The 17,002-nt window shown below is 62.0% G+C and overlaps 2 protein-coding genes across 5 annotated transcripts in view; one reads left to right on the top strand and one right to left on the bottom strand.

Moving 5' to 3' along the window:
* The first annotated feature begins 370 nt into the window (after window positions 1–370).
* GPX4 (glutathione peroxidase 4) lies at window positions 371–2,616 on the top strand. Of its 3 annotated transcripts, none has more exons than XM_075543766.1 (7): window positions 371–502; window positions 1,363–1,457; window positions 1,539–1,683; window positions 1,850–2,001; window positions 2,161–2,185; window positions 2,260–2,319; window positions 2,395–2,616. In XM_075543766.1, exons 1-7 carry the CDS (start codon window positions 419–421, stop codon window positions 2,425–2,427), a joined length of 594 nt encoding a protein of 197 aa, XP_075399881.1. In that variant the 5' UTR covers window positions 371–418; the 3' UTR covers window positions 2,428–2,616. The 3 variants fall into 3 exon arrangements, with proteins under 3 accessions (XP_075399881.1, XP_075399889.1, XP_075399872.1); XM_075543774.1 differs by having other exon boundaries at window positions 2,161–2,228; XM_075543757.1 differs by lacking the exon at window positions 371–502 and adding an exon at window positions 934–1,149.
* A 437-nt stretch (window positions 2,617–3,053) lies between these two features.
* SBNO2 (strawberry notch homolog 2) overlaps window positions 3,054–17,002 on the bottom strand; it is a 36,745-nt gene continuing 22,796 nt past the window's right edge. For both annotated transcript variants that reach the window (XM_075543737.1, XM_075543745.1), the window contains 28 exons: window positions 13,932–14,093; window positions 12,218–12,301; window positions 12,013–12,109; window positions 11,698–11,858; window positions 11,485–11,618; window positions 11,320–11,410; window positions 10,822–10,965; window positions 10,546–10,663; window positions 10,155–10,260; window positions 9,821–9,974; window positions 9,249–9,425; window positions 9,047–9,144; window positions 8,756–8,838; window positions 8,117–8,308; window positions 7,770–7,939; window positions 7,384–7,515; window positions 6,710–6,845; window positions 6,369–6,481; window positions 6,198–6,269; window positions 6,001–6,109; window positions 5,523–5,597; window positions 5,284–5,427; window positions 5,093–5,187; window positions 4,916–5,008; window positions 4,707–4,838; window positions 4,561–4,637; window positions 4,279–4,469; window positions 3,054–4,181 (listed from right to left, as the gene is read on the bottom strand). In XM_075543737.1, the coding sequence (XP_075399852.1) occupies window positions 3,700–4,181; window positions 4,279–4,469; window positions 4,561–4,637; window positions 4,707–4,838; window positions 4,916–5,008; window positions 5,093–5,187; window positions 5,284–5,427; window positions 5,523–5,597; window positions 6,001–6,109; window positions 6,198–6,269; window positions 6,369–6,481; window positions 6,710–6,845; window positions 7,384–7,515; window positions 7,770–7,939; window positions 8,117–8,308; window positions 8,756–8,838; window positions 9,047–9,144; window positions 9,249–9,425; window positions 9,821–9,974; window positions 10,155–10,260; window positions 10,546–10,663; window positions 10,822–10,965; window positions 11,320–11,410; window positions 11,485–11,618; window positions 11,698–11,858; window positions 12,013–12,109; window positions 12,218–12,301; window positions 13,932–14,093 (3,822 nt within the window). In that variant the 3' untranslated portion in view covers window positions 3,054–3,699. The remainder of the gene's footprint in view (window positions 4,182–4,278; window positions 4,470–4,560; window positions 4,638–4,706; window positions 4,839–4,915; window positions 5,009–5,092; window positions 5,188–5,283; window positions 5,428–5,522; window positions 5,598–6,000; window positions 6,110–6,197; window positions 6,270–6,368; window positions 6,482–6,709; window positions 6,846–7,383; window positions 7,516–7,769; window positions 7,940–8,116; window positions 8,309–8,755; window positions 8,839–9,046; window positions 9,145–9,248; window positions 9,426–9,820; window positions 9,975–10,154; window positions 10,261–10,545; window positions 10,664–10,821; window positions 10,966–11,319; window positions 11,411–11,484; window positions 11,619–11,697; window positions 11,859–12,012; window positions 12,110–12,217; window positions 12,302–13,931; window positions 14,094–17,002) is intronic.

The following is a 17,002-nucleotide window of genomic DNA, read 5'->3' as shown; positions in this document are numbered from 1 at the left end:
ATAGGAATTTCGAAAGCGCGGTGGCGATCTTTCCGAGAGTTATAGCCGCGTACCGACTTTCCAGTACTTGTCTCGAGTGCTAGGCCGCTCTAGCGGCGGCGGAGGGCGAACCAACCCTCCTCTAACTGTCCACAAGCCACCAACTGTGCGGCCGCGGCCGCGGGCTCCCATTGAGCCTGCGCACTTGCAGACAACAACAAAGCCGCAGGCATGGCCCCGCCCCTGCCCGCCTTGCCCGCCCCTACCCCGACGCCCCATTGGCCTGCGTAGGCAGACGCCAGCTGCGCTGACGCAATCAACCAATAAGAGCGCTGGTAGGCGTGGCCCAAGGCGGGGAGGCGCGGCGCGGCGGCGCGCGTCCATTGGCCCTCTGGGCGTGGGGAGGAGCTGCTGCTCCTAGTTCCCCGCCGTCGTCGGGATGAGTTTCAGTCGTCTTTGCCGCCTGCTCAAGCCGGCGGCTCTGTGCGGTACCGTGCTTGCGTCCGGCTTGGCCAGCACCATGGTGAGTTGGGTCCGGCCCGGGCCGTTGGGCTGGCGCGCGGGGCCCGGAGCGTCGGTTTGTGTGCCCAGACTAGCGATTCGGCAGCCGGTGACCTGGCCGGGGCCGAAGGGCGCTGGTCCTCTGGGGGAGGGGCGTCGGTTGTGACCTCGGGGCCGGAGCCGGAGACCCTTTGGTCATCCTTCTCGGCGCTTGTCCTCAGGCCGGGCCCTGGGGCTGAGCAGCGTCGGGAGGGAGCTCAGCGGGCGGCTGAGTTTGGGGGCATGGCGGCGGGTGGGCAGTTGGGGCTTGGGTCACGGTCCCCGGGGCCGGAAGGCGACAGGGCCCGGGGCGGAGCGCGGGTGTGCTGAACGCCAGTCACGCGGCAGTGGCCGGCGCGCCCCTCCCCCGCCCGCCCGCCCTGGGCCTCGGGGCGGGCGGTGGCGTCACAGTCCCGGCGCCCTGGCTACATGGGCCCTTTGTCCCGCGGTGTCGGGCTCGCAGGGCACTGGCGCGGCCCGACCGCGGCCGACATGGGCCGCGCAGTCGCGGGCTCCTCGCGGTGCCGGGGTCGGGGACGGGGACGCGGCCGTGGCGGGCGTCGGCGGGCAGCTGCAGGCAGGCAGAAGGCCCGCGCTTGCAAGCGTAGAAGGGCACGTCCTCAGCGGAAGGTTGCGGGCTGCACCCTATTGGGGGTCTCGAGTTCTAGGGGGCAGGGTGCCCAGTGTCTCCCGCGCCCAGCTGGCAGGGGCACGCGCACCGGGAGGTGGGGAGCCCACCCGTCTCCTTCCCTCGCCCGGGGGCCCGGTTTTTAGGCTGCAGCTCCCCTGGAGTCTGGGCAGGGCTCCCTGCTTGGTGACTCAGCGTGCCCCTTCCCTTGCCAGTGCGCTTCCCGTGACGATTGGCGCTGCGCGCGCTCCATGCACGAGTTTTCTGCCAAGGACATCGATGGGCGCATGGTGAACCTGGACAAGTACAGGTATGTGCCCGCCTCCGGGAGAGCATGGAGAGAGGGACAAGCGACAGTGGCCTGACCTTGGTTGTGTAACCTTGCCTGCAGGGGTTTTGTGTGCATCGTAACCAACGTAGCCTCCCAATGAGGCAAAACGGACGTAAACTACACTCAGCTCGTCGACCTGCACGCCCGCTATGCTGAGTGCGGTTTGCGGATCCTCGCTTTCCCCTGCAACCAGTTTGGGAGGCAGGTGCGTGGCTGGCGTGGAGCCAGGGGTGGTGGAATGTGGGGCTCCAGGGCAGGGGTGGGGCTGGTCCCTGGTTGTGGTGTTCCTGAAGGCCAGAGAGGGTTGTCAGTCAGACACACTGCACCCTTACCCACCCCACTGACCCTGAGCCCCGGCTTCCCGCCCGCAGGAGCCAGGGAGTAATGCCGAGATTAAAGAGTTCGCTGCCGGCTATAATGTCAAATTCGATATGTACAGCAAGGTCTGCGTGAACGGCGACGACGCCCACCCGCTGTGGAAGTGGATGAAAGTCCAACCTAAGGGGCGGGGCATCCTGGGGAAGTGAGTGATTGGGGCCTGGGGTCAGGGTAGCATGGAACAGGGGCGGGGCATCCTGGGGAAGTGAGGGGGGCCTGGGAGGGGGCGGGGCATCCTGGGGCAGTCAGTGTCAGGGGAGGGGCTGCCCGCCCACAGCCGTGTGACAGTGCTTATCTTTTGTAGCGCCATCAAGTGGAACTTCACCAAGGTAAGGGGGTGTGTTGTGGGGTGGGGGCCGGGCCAGCTCCCAGGTGTCGCTGAACTCCCCTCCTCCCCTGGCAGTTCCTCGTGGACAAGAACGGCTGTGTGGTGAAGCGGTACGGCCCCATGGAGGAGCCCTTGGTAGGTGTTATGAGTGGGCGGGGGGAGGATGGGCACCAGGGAGAGGAAGGCCCTGACCCTCACCTTCCCTCACAGGTGATCGAGAAGGACCTGCCCTGCTACCTCTAGTCCCACAAGCTCTGCCCCAACCCACTGCCCTGCGTTACCTGGACCCTTCCCCCCGGCACCCATGACGGCCTGCCTGCAAACCAGCCCGCTGGTGGGGCAGCCCCGAGAACCCAGCGTGCACCTCTGCCGGAGGAAGTCCCCAGGCCGCGCCAGCCCCTCTGCTTTGTGGGAATAAAACATTCAAATCGGCCTACTGGCACCTCTGTCTCCTTGGAGTGGGTGGCACGGAGGGAAGGCAGCAGTACTGCTTTGAAGATATACAAGCCTTAAGACCCTGTAGGGTCTGAGCATGGGTTTGAGGCTGCCAGGGAGTGTGTCCTGTGGCTCAGGCCTTCTGCGCAAGGCCTGGAGGTGGGTCCTTGACTGAGCTGCCCTCACCCCAGGTACAGCCTGGGAGCTCTCATGTGGGGTGGGCATGCTCCTGAGAGGGGGTCCCCCATAGCTAGGGCCAGGGGTACTGCTGGCCCAGGTCTGCGGTGTGTTCCTGGGCAGACCCTCACACCCACACATGCACATAGCCACATGAGACTAGAGGGAGGCAATCTTCGGAACTGCCGTGCTGTGTCCAGCTTCCCCTCCCCGAGCAGACAGACACGGGCCTGGTCAGAGGCACAGGGCAAAGGAAATAATCAAAAGGACATATATTTAAAACTCTCTTTACATATGTACATGGGACTCATTATAAATACACTCTGATAGAAAGGCCCCGCCCCAGGGGGCTTCCAGGCCTGGAGAGCAGCGGGGCAATGCAATAACTTAGGGAGTGAGAGGCTGGGGGCATTGCATATATTAATGGGGGGCCCCCCCGGAGCCTTGACCCTGAGCACCTGGGGTTTCCTGAGTCTCCAGCTCTTGGACCACCCAGTTTGGTAGGTGTGGCCATTGGTGGGTTAAGCAGGGAGCCCCCTGGTCAGGGTGCCTGCCCTCGGGGTTGGAGGGGGGGGGTCAGGAGAAAAGAGGCACAGAGGGGTCCTGGGTCCCAACCCCCAGGGCCTGCCTGACCCCTTGCACACCTACCCCTAATCCTGAGCAGGGTGGCCTGGGGAGTTCCTGACAGACCCATGGGGGTAAGGGGCATGTCCACATGAGCTGGCCCTTGGAGGGTCAGCCTGGGAAGGCACTGAAGTGGGGGCCCTGTGAGCTGGGTTGGGTGGGCAGAGGCTCCCTGCCTCGTCGAAGAGGACCACTGCCCTGCACACTGGCCGAGGGGAGGGACGTGTGGACACATAAATAGGCCTCTGAAAGTGCCCCAGGTTGGGGCTGTGTGCTCGCCTAGGAGTTGGGGAAGGGTGGCCCAAATTGGATAACACTCTGGCGCTCCGGACCCCCACCAACCCCTGCTGCAGCTGGGCCGGGGGGCGCTGCAGCTGGCACGGTCTGCAGGGAGCGCAGCATGTCCTCCAGCACCTCCTTGAAGTTGATGTCACAGCCGTGCTGCGGCATGTCCACTGGGTCTGGGGGCGCTGTGTGATCAGGGGCACCCAGCAGCAGGCCGGGGGCAGGGGGCATTTCAGTGGGCAATGGAGGGTAGGTGAAGCGGGGCGCAGGTGGGAAGGGCACGGCTGGTGGGCTATAGGTCAGGTCCAGCACCTCACCGGGCCCGCAGGGCAGTGCCAGAGGGCGGGGCAAGGTGGGTGGAGGTGGTGCAGGGAGGCCCAGGCTGCGCTGGCGCTGGCGTTTGCGCTTGACGTCAGCATCCATCAACTGCAGCTCCTGCAGCACACGACGCACGCAGCCCTCAGGGACCTTGATGCCTGCAGAGGGGCGGGTGAGCGGGCAACATGAGGGCAGTCAGTCGGGGACCCTGGAGGACCCCTACCGCACTGCCCCTGTGGACCCACTGCTCCTCACCAACTTGCTTCTTCTGGTCCTTGGTCTTGAGGCGCACGATCTGCAAGTAGCTGCTGCTGGTGACCTCGGCCATTACGGCGGCAATGCGGCCCCACACGTGCAGCAGGGCCCCGCACAGCATGTAGTGGTGGCGCAGGCGAAGGCCCTGCACACAGTCCTTGCCATCCTGGACAAGCCTGCAGGGCCGGTTCCTGTGCCGAGGGGTGGAGCTCAGCGACCCCTTCCCCAGTCCTTTGGAGGCCCGACCCTGCCCCTCTCAGGCCCCACCCACCGCCACCTCACCAGGCCGCGTGGCTGCAGTGGGTCAGTGAGAAGGCATAGCTGCTCTCCCAGTGCTCCTGGGCCTCCTCGGCCGTGACCTGGGGACAGAGGCAGGTGAGCGGGATGGCGGGGACAGCACAGGGCCGAGGACAGGGTGCGGGCCTCACCCGGTGGAACTTGCGGCACAGGCCGTCCAGGGTCTCCAGTTGGCTCTGCCGGCCGATGTTGGGCTTGTACACGGTGAAGTGCTTGCCACGGTCCTGCTCAGCCAGCAGGCAGCTGGTTTTGTTGCCTCGGACCTGAGGGGTGCGGGTGCATGTGAGGCCGGTGAAGCGCTGGGAGGGGCTGGGGAGCCGAAGGCAGAGGGGAGGCCCACCTTGTAAGAGAGGTAGAAGCCGTCATGGGAGCCGGTCAGTTCCAGGGACTTGGCAAAAGCCTCCTCCCAACGCAGGCCGCGGTCCACACTGATCTGCCACCGAACAAGGGTCATTAGAGGGCTGGGTGGGCAGGGCCACGGAATGTGGTCGGGTACAGGGTGGCCGGCCCTGCTTACCTTGTAGAACACCACCTGGCCGTCCTGGGGGTGGCCAGGAGTCAAAAATACCTGCTGACTCTCCTCGTAGATCTCATCCACGCCCGGGGCCAGGTCTACAGGGGCACACGGGGAGGGGGGCATGTTGAGGACCCCCAGCGGCGGCCATCCTCCCACCGGAGGCCCCGTCCCCACCCCGGCTGGCCACGCACCCAGGATGCCCATGTCGTATTTGCCCTCTTTCTTGTCGGCGGCAATGAGGTGCTCGAAGGTGTCTGAGAAGTACTGGAAGAGTGCGTTCTGCTTGTGCACCTCCAGGCCCAGGATACGGTTCAGGAACTTGGGGATGGAGCAGTCTGGGCTCCGCAGGAGGAAAGGGATGTCACTCAGGGCTCGCCCAGCCTCACCACTTCCCCAGGAAACCCCACAAGAGGAACCCACTCCCACTCACCCTTCTCCACATCCAGGCAGCCTGACCTGGATTCTCGGCCACTGATGCCCACAGACTGCAGGCCCTGTTTCATGTCTGGTTGAGGGGAGGGGAGGAGAGAGAGTGGGGGCTATACCTGTCAGATCTCCAGTCCACCTCAGGACCCTCCTAACCGCTCCACACCCCCATCCCCGCTGGAGGAGTTTGGGAAAGCAGTTGAAGGACCTAGTCGTGTGCTCAGACAGGTGGGCAGCCCAGCCCCCTTGCCAGCATCAGCTTCTCTCAGAGCTGGGCTTGGGGGTGCTTGACACCAGTGATGGAATGGGCAGGACTCTGGTTTTTTAAGCTGTATTCTGCCCCCACCCAGCAGAAAGCAAGCTCCCCAGGACCCATCCCTGGTACCATTAAGCCCCTGCTTTAATGAGGGCACCCTAAACAACACTCTGCCCCAGGCTTGGCTGGCCATTGCCCCCCCTTCCATATTCAGCTCTGGGCTCACCCCGGAAAAAGGCTGCGTCCCCTCCAGGGTAGCCCAGGGGCAGAGGGACCTTGTTCTCAGTCTGGCTCAGGATGGTTGTGAGCACGCAATGCAGGGCCCGTGCACCGTACTGTGCAGAGAGAAGGTGCCCCAGGTCAGTGTCCCCACCCACCTGCCCCTCCCCACCACACTCCCATTGGTATGCCCCACACAGGGACCTTGTTCTCGAAGTTGTACTTGCTCAGGTCTCGAGACTCAGTGGCACGGCGATCTCCATGGGTCAATGCCCCCTGCCAGGGAAGGAGGGTTAGGATAGGGTGGGCACAACCCCTGTGCCCCTGGCTCCCCAGCCAGCTCCCGCTCGGGGCACATCCCCAGCCAGCCCTCACCAGGCTCTCCAGGCGCTTGGCCACGATGGAGGCGAACCTCCGCTCGCCTGCCAACTCCGATATAAGGAACACATACTCGGGTGCTGAGACCTGGTTCGACCGGTGAGTGCGGCCTGCATGCAGAGGGCCACAATCAGGGTTGCTGCCCAGAGGGCGTGGGGGGCACTTGAGACAAGGCAGGGAGTGAAGGGCTGTAGAGGCCCTTGGGTGCTCACAAAGGCAGGGGCAGGCCTAGGAGGCGGCCCATGAAGTGGGTGGTCTCACAGAGGTAGGGAAGGGGCTCAGAGAGGGCAGGCCCAATGGAGGCTGCATGGCTCCTGGAGTGGGGCAGCAGGGCTCACCGAATTGCTGGATGGCGCGGTCTGCGCTCCAGGGCAGCTCGAGTGTCATGTGGACACGCCGCCTCTGGTTCTGCACCCGGCGGTCCGCTTGGAGGGACACGCCGGAGCTGGACGCCTCTGAGATGATGGCCACGAGCTGGGGACCAAGAAGGCAGGTGGGGGGGCTGAGCCAGCTAGGGTAGAGTCGCCCACATAGTTAACCAGTTCTCCTTCTCCTCCCACTTTTCCAGTTCAGAATCAAAAAAGGGGACTTGTGTTTGCCCGGGACACAATTCCCAAAATGCTGGCAAACAGCGTACACTGGGCAGCATGTGCATGCTCCTGCAAAACGTGTGCATGGACAAGGTCACAGGTGTGTGAACAGTTGCCCGTGATAATGGGAATACCAAACCCAAAGTCAACCCAGGCCATGGAGGCGAGGCTGGCACAGCGACCCACCGGGCAGAGCCAGCTGTTCCAGGCCACAGCTGGAGGCAGCCAAAGGCTGGTGGGGACAACGGCTTTGCTAAGATTAGCAGCTGATGCTTAGCGTGCTACTGAGGCTCCTGTAGATGCGCCCACCCAGCCAACAAGCCCTGCCCAGCACGCTCATCTTTCCCGAGTCTGTGCCCACCTCCTCCCCTTTGGTGTCCTGCCCAACTTGACCAGCCCGACACCCTGCCCAGTGTGCCCACCTTCTCGCCGCTCATGAAGCGCTCCTTTTCCCTGAGGTTGACGTGGTCAATGGACAAGCCCTGCTCTGCCCGGGACTCGAAGGCTACTGTCCCATTGGGTCTGGACACCACCCGTCCTTTCCTGCCAGTCATCTGTGGCCGTGGGGGAGTGGAGGAGGGGCAGGGACAGAGTGTCAGTACTGTGGACCCCAAGTTGGGAGGCTACTGCCCTGAGCTGGGGAAGGATGGGAGGGGATCTTGCAATGGGACCCACTGGTTAGTAAGGGTTGTCCGCAGCCCCCCTCCCCAGACCCCAGGGCAGGCAGGTGGCTGGGCTTGGCCTGGACAGTGAAGGCTGGCTGACCATGCCGCTTTGAGACTTGTCCAGTCAGTGGGTGATCCCTCACCTCGGCCACGGCTTCGGGGCCCCCGAGCTGGTCGATGAGCTCATCCAGGGTGTTGACCGGCAACTCCCGACCCAGGTCTCGCACCTTGGCCAACAGCTCCTGCTTCAGGCGCTGTACTCGCTCCAGCACGCCTAGGCCCTGCATGTCCCGCTGTGGGGGACACAGGGGGCCTGCGGGGCATGGGGAGGGGTGTGACCAGGAACATTCTCCCATAGGCCACCCAGCCTGGCCCTACCCCCCCTCCCCGAGCAGGCAACCCACTGGGACACGGAGGGACAAGAGGCTGCTCTGCCTCCCTCCACCTGGGTCATGCCCTGGGTCACAGAGCGTCAAGAGGCCAGCCTCACCTCTGTCCTCAACAGTGAGGCCTAGCGTCTCTACAATGACCACATCGTCGTCGGCCAGGGACTCGGGTGAGGAGTGGAAGTCGCTATCCAGGCCGGCGTCTGACTCTGTGCTGCTGTCATCACTGATGCGGATCACGCCAGCCACTTCGCACAGCAGCCGGGGCCCCTTGACGGGGCGACACCGTGGCCGCCCTGAGGGAAGGGACGTGCTTACTGGGGTCCGAGTCAGAGGGCCCGGTGGGGAGAAGGGCAGTGGAGAGAAGGGCAGTGGAGAGGAGCTGGCCAGAGAGCCTGGGTGGGGACGATGGGGATCTTGCTCCAGCAGGTCTTGTGGCACAGGTGATGGCAGTGCCCATCCTGGCTCCCCAGCTCTGACAGGGCTCCCCTCAGTGACATCTGATTCTCTGCAGCCGCAGGCCCCTTTCCCTCTGCAGCCTGGTCTCCTCCAAATAGTCAACCAATGTGGCACCAAGGACAGCTAACCCATCACTCAAGTGGAGGGAGGCCTGAACTCAGCGGTTTGCTAACTCAAGGTTTCCAGGGGAGGAACAGGACAGGGGAGGATACCATGGGCCTGTGCCCTCATGCCTGGGGCTTCAGTGGGCTGGGGAGCGGGGTCAGGGGCAGGGTCTCACTCACGCTTCCGCTTGGCGCCTGCAGCTCGCTCACGCCTCCTCTTGGCTGACGGGAAGTGCTTCTGGATGAGCGAGAGGAAGACACCTCTGGGGGGAGAGGCAGGGTCAGCTCGCTGGCCGCCCTGGGTGGACAGGAGGCTCTGCAGGGCTCTCTGGGGAAGGTACTGGGTGGAGGGCAGGTACCCAGGGCCAATCCTGCCTCCAGGGGCTCGGCTGGGGGCTCCCATTAGGGCCCTTGGGGAGTGAGAGTTTGCTGGCTGGGTGGGGTGGAGGTACTGTGGGCCCAGTCGCTCACTCTGCGGCTGAGACGAAGCAGTCCAGGTGCCCATCGTTCTCGTCCAGAACCTCTCGGGTCCGCGCCTCGCCAGTAGACTGCAGCCCGATCACCACGCACTGTCATTGGGACACTGGCCGTCAGAGGTAGGGCAGGTCTGCTCCGCCCCTCCTTCAGCCCACCCTGTTCAGCTCTGCCTTTTAGCCTGGGCCCCGCCCCTCACCTTGTCCCGGGCCAGCTCCTGGCGCGCCAGCTCTACCAGGCGGCGCACCTTGGCTGCGATGCACAGGTACTTGAAGAAGCGCTGATGAGCTGACCAGAACTGGCCCCACAGGGACTTGCGTGACTCCAGGCCAATCCAGTCGGCTGCCCGCTGGAACATGCCCAGGGCTTCAGCCCACTGCAAGGACAATAGAGCTGAGCGCTGGCTGGTGGGCAGTGCAGTCACCCACACCCAACCCCCACGACGTTAGGTGGTGGCAAATGGCTGCTCACTGGGCATGTGGGTTCCCATATGGGCAGTATACGAGCAGATCAGGAGGCTGAATGATTATGGGGTACAGAAATCTTGGGAGTCAATGAGCTCCCTACCCCAGGGGCTCTAACCCCGGCCATGCAACCCCAGCAGACCCTGGGTGAAGTCTGGAGACATCTGTGGGGGTGCCGCAGGCCTAGAAAGGTGGGGGCCAGAGTTGCTGCTCCAGCACCTGCAGTGGTCAGGACAGCCCCACCCCCGACCCAGCGAGCAGCCCGGTCCGTTCTGTGCACACATATATCCGGGGCCTCCACGCTCACCAACAGGGCTGCGCGGTTATAGATGCGCTCAAAGGCGGGGGTCAGTGGGATCTCCTCGATGCGGAAGGTGACCCCGGAGAAGCTGAGCTGGCGTGCGATGTACATGCCGCTGACCTTCATGTCCATGGCCACGATCTCCATGGCACCCACGCCTCTGCAGATGCAGCCCAAGCCCTCAGTGTTCTTTGGCTCTGTCATGGCAGGGCAGCCTGTGCAAAGGCCCTGTGGCCAGGAGCACCTGGCAGCCCACCTCTTCTCTATAGCATGGGAATGCTGAGCCAGTACCAGAGCTGAGGCAGGTCCCCCCACCCCACCTCGCAGGGCAGGTGCCCACCTCTTCTCGATGGCATGGAGAAACTCCTCGAAGGTGCGGAAAGGCGTGCCCTCACCCCAGATGCCCAGGCGGCTCATGTAGATCATGTTCCTTGGCTCCGAGGCCCCTGGGCAGCGGGAACAGGAGGGGTCGTCAGCCTGGCCACTTCAGCCAGAGGTCAGGCTGGACCTCAACATGCCCCAAAGATGGAGCCAGTGCCATGGAGGACTAAGGGGCTAGGCAAAGTCTTTGTCCTCACAGCCTAGGGCGCTGTGAGTGGCAGCTGGAGCCCAGATGGGCCTGGTGATGTCAGAGCCTGCCAGAGCAGCCTCGGGGCCCAGGCATTGCTAGTTGACGGCAGCAGGTCCAGCACAGCCAGGTCTGCTGGGGTCTCTGCTGCCTGGCCCCTCACCTGTGGCGCTGGCGTAGACAACCCGGGCCAGGGGCAGCTTGCTCTGCAGGTCCAGCACGGCTTTACCCATCTTGGTGGAGCTGGCGTTTTTGGCTTTGTGGCACTCGTCAAATACGATCTGTGGGTGTGGGTTAAGGACCATCCCACGTACAGGATACAACCCCATTGAAGGCAGCCCTGGTCCCCCCAGTACAGGATACAACCCCATCATAGGTGCCCCACCCCCAGTGCAGGACACGACCCTGTCAAAGGTGCCTCGCCCCCAGTGCAGGATACAACCCCATCGAAGGCGGCCCCACACCACTCAAGAATCTGCCGGAGGCGTGTGCGGTGCTGCCCGCCGGCCTGGCTCTCCCCAATGAGCGCTGAGTAGGTGGCGAAGAGGACGCCCTCGGAGGCAGTGTTGTCACCATATTTGATCTGGGGAGGGCAGGAGTGGACATGTGTGTGGGCGCCCTGTGCCCTGCCATGCCTGTTTCCCATTTGTGAGTGCCCTTGGCTGCTGCAGCCCCCACTAGGCAGAGGCTGGAGGCTTGCACTGGTGGTGGGCTTCAGCTCAGTGTGTTGGGGCACAGACCCCACCAGGCAGGCGGAGTGAGAAGAGGGTAGTGGGGCCTTGTTGTGGGGGAGGCAGGGAAGCCCAAAGGCCTCCTCAAACCCAGGAGACCCTGGGTGACAAGAGGAGAGGGAGGCAGGACCTCAGGGGTCAGGCGGAGGAGGAGTTCCCCAGGCAGGGGGCAGGGCAGGGTGGGGCCGGAGGGGTCCTGGCCGCACCTTGCTGAGTGCGTGCACAGGGATGCAGGGGGCCTCAATGTCCCGCAGGTCGCGCTCCGCGTCGTACTTGAGATCATTGGAGACGCTGAACCTGGGAGAGGACCCGGGGTCAGGAGGGGACCAGGCTGCCCGGGAGGACTGGCAGCTGGTTCCGGGAGGACTCACCACAGGGACTTCTTCCTGCCCTTCAGGTAGTTCTCAAAGATGATGCCGGCCACTGTACGGCCCTTGCCCACACCAGCTCCATCGCCAATGAGGAAGCCAGCCCGCTGTCCATTGGGGAGCAGGACCTCATGTTGCTGAGGGGGAGGGGCAGTCAGTGCCTGAGGGCTGGCCGGCCTGGCATGCGGGGTTCCAGGGTGGGCAATGGGCACGCACCTGGCAGGCATAGGTGATGGCCTCCAGCTGTAGGGCAGACAGCGCCCCACTGTCCAGGGTGCAGACGGGCAGGGCCAGCACGTAGGTGACATCAGGTGGGGGCACGCTCGACAGGGTGCTTGTCTCAACGACACGGTCTGGGTGGTGCTTCCCGATTTTGGCTGCAGGGGCAGGCGGTTAGGGGTCAGGCTCACGCTGCCAGAGAGCCCAGGGCTCCTCTGAGGTGCGCAGAAGAGCCTTGTGTGAGCAGCACACAGCAGCTGCTGGAACACAAACGAGCTTACCCCCACCCCGACAGCCACTGCACCCACTCACACTTGGAAGGCACGTAGTCAGCATAGGTCTCCGTGTGACCCAACTCCTCTGTTTCCTCCTCCTCAGCCTCGTCCTCATCCTCAGGCTGGCTCTGCGACTGAGGGGAAGTGTGAGGGGGTCCTGACCCTGAGACCCCACTCCACCCCCTGAAACTCCATGGCCCTGCCAAGACCCCTAGGGGAGGGGCAGGCCGGCTAGGGCTCACCTGGTAGCTGATGAGGAGTGGAGTGGCAGGGAGGGTGGACACGGAGTCTTGGAGGCCTGGGAACGGCCCGCTAGGCAGGAAAAGCTATGGGGAGGGAGTGCCAGACAAGCAGTCAGTCCAAGAGACACCCCCTGTGAGCTTCTGGGAGGTTGACTCACTGATCCCTGGCTGGGCACCCACTGTGGGGCACTGCGGGGACAGCAGCGCATCTGTGTTCAGGCAGTGGGGCCCGTATGTGGCCAAGAGAGCTGGAGGCCTGAGAGTCCCAATTCAGTGGCATTTGGGGTACAAGGTGGGGTCCTTCCAGGGGGACACACAGACATGGTGTGCAGCAGCTGATTTGGTCCCTGGAGAGAAGGGTGCCTGGGCTAGGCTGGGTCCACTGAGGGGCCCAGGGCCAAAAGGTGGAGATGGCAGGGGCGGGGCTGACAGCCCTGAGGCCAGGTGGCCGAGACACCCAGTGGAGCCCAGAGCAGGTGGGTGGTGGGCACTCAGGGGATGGCATGGTGAGTGGAGGCAGCCATTGTGCCCCTGGCTGCAGGGTGCCCTAGTGGGGTTCTGATTTTGTGTGGGGTGGGCGCCCAGCCTTCTCTCTCAGCAAGGGGCTGGCAGCTTGAACTGCTGACCTCTTGGCCAGGGCCAAGTGCTTAACAGGCCACTAGGGCTCCCTACACGGACTTCAAAAACCCTCCAAAAGCAAGTTTTGAGTCATGACTGACCACAATTGGAAAAAGAGTAAAAAGAACCCCGGAGCATGCTAAAAATAAAGAAGACCTGAGGTTGAGGCTGGGGAGTAGGGGTGGGGGTGGCCCGCTGGTCTTGCCCAGCCCCCTGGTCCCGCTGTCAATTGTCCTGAAGCTGAGCTGCAGGGTTCGGGTCAGGGGGTGAGCCTGGTACAGCTAGTGGGGGGTGGGAGCTGGGAGAAGGGGGTGAGACCAGGACTGGGTGGGGGTGCCTGGAACCAGGAGGGGAAGGTGGGGGAGGGGGCCCAGCTGCCCCTTTTGCTCACATGACCAACCGCGAATGGAGTACACAGGGTTCCGGGAAGGGTGAGTCACCGTTCCCACAGCCAGGGGAGGGGGCGTCCTCAGGCCCTCATCACTGACTGTAGGGACAGGACCTGCAGCCTGGAGGCCCAGGGCAGTGGAGTAGGGCTGGGGGCTCAGTCCAACCGACCTGGGCCAGCCTGTGTGGGTGGCCAGTGAGCCCTGATGGAGCGCAAGCCTGTGCCTGGCCCATCCTCAGAGCCACTCTAGCCTGCTCACAGGGGGGCTTTTCAGTGGAGCTCAGGGTCCACGCCCCAAAACTCTGCTCTCAGCCCCTTCCATGGACCGCCCTCAGGCCTCAGCACCTGCATTCCTGTGTGCAGTTGCTCCTACTTCTGCCAGTTAACACCCCCCACCTCTGCCAATGATGTCCCCATCACTGCCCACAAACACCCCCTCACCTCTGTCCAGGGATGCCCCTCCCATTGACCGTGGATGCCCCTACAAATGACCCCCCTGGGTTTGTGAGGTGAGGGGACCAATAGATCACCTCACATCTGTGAGAGGTGAGGGGCTTACAGATGATCCTCGAGTCTGTAAGCAGGTGGGGGGTGTCTACAGATAATCCCCCAGACTAAGAGGGTAAGACCCCCCCAGGTCTGTGAGAGGCCAGTGTCCCCCATAGGCCTGTGGCGGTGGTAGGAGGTAGGACAGGGGAGGAACCTGACCTTGTCTTGGGCAGGCGAGGCAGTGCTCACATCCCAGATGGTGGGCACCTGGCTGAGGCCGTCGGCGGGCAGGAAGTCGGCCGTGTCCACAATGTCCGAGAGGGAGTCCACGGACGAGGACAGGAAGGAGGCGTTGGAGAGGTCATCGAGGCACGAAGAGTCCTGGGGGCAGGGGGAGGGTGTGTGTGAAGGGGTGAGGAAGTCAGGGACTTGGGGGAACACAAGATGGCCCAAACAGGGATGCTGGCTGCTCCAGACAAAAGCTGTCTCTTCAGTAATGTCCTTGGTCCCTTCGGGGCAGTTTCTGGGGGAGCCTGTGATGAGCACATTCACCTGCCCAGGCAGAGTGGGAGGTGGGAGTCTACCCAGAGGCCCATGGGAGAAAGGCCTAGCCTGAAAGAGGCCCTGTCCCCCATGGGGTTCCAGGAATTCAACTCACCGCCATCGCATCAGCACTGACTCACTGCAGCCCTGGAGGGCAGGGTACAGCTGACCCTGTGGGTTCCTGAGACTAACTCTATGGGGTTAGAGTCTCCTCTTTCCTCTGTGAGGCAGCTGGTGGTTTGAGCTGTCGGACAGCAGCCGGAGTCGGAGGAAAGGTGAGTGCCCCAGACAGCCAGTCTGCAGCCCCAGAGCTGGGGACTGTGGTGACCCACAGGGAAGGGCCGGCCGCAGGGGATGCCGCCTCGAAAACAGGGGAGGTGACTTGGGCAACCCGGGCCCCAATGGGAGGAGGTCCACAGTAAGGTAGGGGATGTGAGGACGGCGCAGGGACACCGGAAGATGCTCTGCTGTGGGCTGTGAAGACGCAGGATAGCCTAGTGAGTGTCAAGGGGGTGGGGTGAGGTGGGGGGCCTGAGACACGAAAAGCAGGAGCCAGTCCTCCCTAGAAGCTCTTGAAGGAACCCGCTGCCACCCTGATTTCAGCCAAGTGCCCATCTTGGGCTCTCAGTTTCCAGGACCAAACCCCACGCAACCCTTCACAGACCCAAATCGCACTCATGGCAGCCCAATGGGGCAGAGTGTGTCTCTCTCCTGCAGGGTGGGTGCCTGGTAGGTTGGGACAGCCAGGCAGACTGTGGGAAGTCCACCATGGTTGTCAGATGCCACCAAGACAGTCCCAACACAGCGCGACTCCTTGTGCAGCTGAAGGAAGCTCGTTCTGTGTGAACACATTGTACCAGCCACGGACCCAGTCCAGCTCCTGGGCCTTCCTCTTTTTCACTGACCTTCGACTGTACCGAGCAGCCTGGCTTTCTAAGGAGCATCTGGCCATACTTATTTCAAGACAGACTTCTTTGTTCTTCTGGCTGGCTGCGATACTCTCAACATTCCTCTCCAGCACTACACTTCAAGTGCATCCACTCTTCAGTCTTCTTATCCACCTGCCACGTGCACAGGAGCCTGGAGGAGGCTACAGACCCATGCATTATGTCGGCAATGTCAGTCCTCGACGGGACAGCTTTGCTCTGTAGACACTACTGACTTCCCAAGGTAATCCCTCCATCTCGACTGCTGTGTCCAGGAACACTGACAGTGGAGTGGATTGAAGAAAAATGCCATCCTTGTCTCTGTTCATCATGATGTCATCTAGTGGTCCAGTAGTGAGGACTTTTGTTTTCTTTACATTTGCACTGTAGTCCATCACAAAGCCTGTAGTCCTTGATCTTCATCAGCAAGTGCTTCACGCCTTCCTTGAAGCAAGGCAAGGTTTGTCGCACTACAGATGGTAAGTCTTCCCCCAAGTCCTGATGCCACCTTCTTCTACATCTAGTCCAGTGTCTCTGAATAACTGCTCAGTGGTTACACGTTGGGCTGCTAACTTCAAGGTCCGCAGTTTAAAACTACCAGCTACGCCTTCGGAGAAAGACAAGGCTTTCTAGTCCCATCAAGTTACCGTCGCAGAAAGCCACAAGGACAGTTCTCTCCTCGATGCCAGTGGGTTTGGTTTGAGTCTTTCTAAGGTAGCGCCGGTGGAGGAGTGCGTTGTGCATTGGGCTGATAACCACAAGGACAGCAGTTTGATGCCTCTAGTCTCTCTGGGAGAAAAAAAGATAAGCCAAGGCTTCCTTCTCCCGTAAGAGAGTGATAGTCTCAGAAACCTCCAGGGGCAGTTCTCTCTGGTCCTGTAGGGTCACTCTGAGTCAAGGCTGACATGACAGTGAGTTTGATTTTCTTTATTTTAATATACAGATTGAGTAAGTACTGCCAGAGGATAAGACTCTGACGTACACCTTTCCAGATTTTAAACCACACAGTGTCCCTCCCCTTGTTCTGTCTGCACAGCTGCCTCTTGGTCCATGTACAGATTCCCCATAAGCACAATGCAGTGTCCTGGAGCTCCAGCTCATCTCAAGGGCGTCCGTCCATCATGACTGCCTTGCCACAGTCAGTACAGCACAAGCAAGCATCTTTCAGCCAAGACCCATCTGCCGTCAGCAACAACATCCCATGTTCCACAGCCTCTTCTGAATCCAGCTGACCCGCTGGCAACTCCCTATCGATATAATTCTGCAAAGATTTTGAATCACCTTCCGCAAAACTTCACTTGCATGTGAGAATAATGAGGTTCTAGAATGTCTGCTTTCTGTTGAGTTATCTTTCTTTGAAATGGATCTCTTCCAGTCAGGTGGCTGCGCAACTGTCTTCCAAACTTCCTGGCATCAGCAAGTGAGTGCGTCCAGTGCTTCATCGGCGTGCGGAGACATTCCACTTGGCATCCGTCCGCCCTGGCCGATGCTCTCAGTGCAGCTTGACTGGCTTCCTTTAGCACCACTGGATCATGCTCATCTGCTCCCTGGTGTAATGACTGCCTTCCTTCCACCTTCTGTTGATGGCCCCTGCACCTTCTGTTGTTGGGAGGTGCCATCCAGTTGGTTCCGACTCGCCGCAGCTCAACGTACCAGAGAAGGAGACAGCGCCTGCTCCTGTGCCAGCCTCACAACTGGTCTAATGCTGGAGGCCAAAGGTGTGGCCACCGGGTCCGTCCGTCTGTCTCGTAGTAGTGGGTCTTCCTTGTTTTCGCTGCTCTTCTACTTTACCAAGCATGATGTCCTTCTCTAGGGACTAGT

The sequence above is a fragment of the Tenrec ecaudatus genome, chromosome 1 (genome assembly GCF_050624435.1).
Source record: "Tenrec ecaudatus isolate mTenEca1 chromosome 1, mTenEca1.hap1, whole genome shotgun sequence".
Taxonomy (NCBI): domain Eukaryota; kingdom Metazoa; phylum Chordata; class Mammalia; order Afrosoricida; family Tenrecidae; genus Tenrec; species Tenrec ecaudatus.
This window is presented reverse-complemented; position numbering and strand designations above follow the sequence as displayed.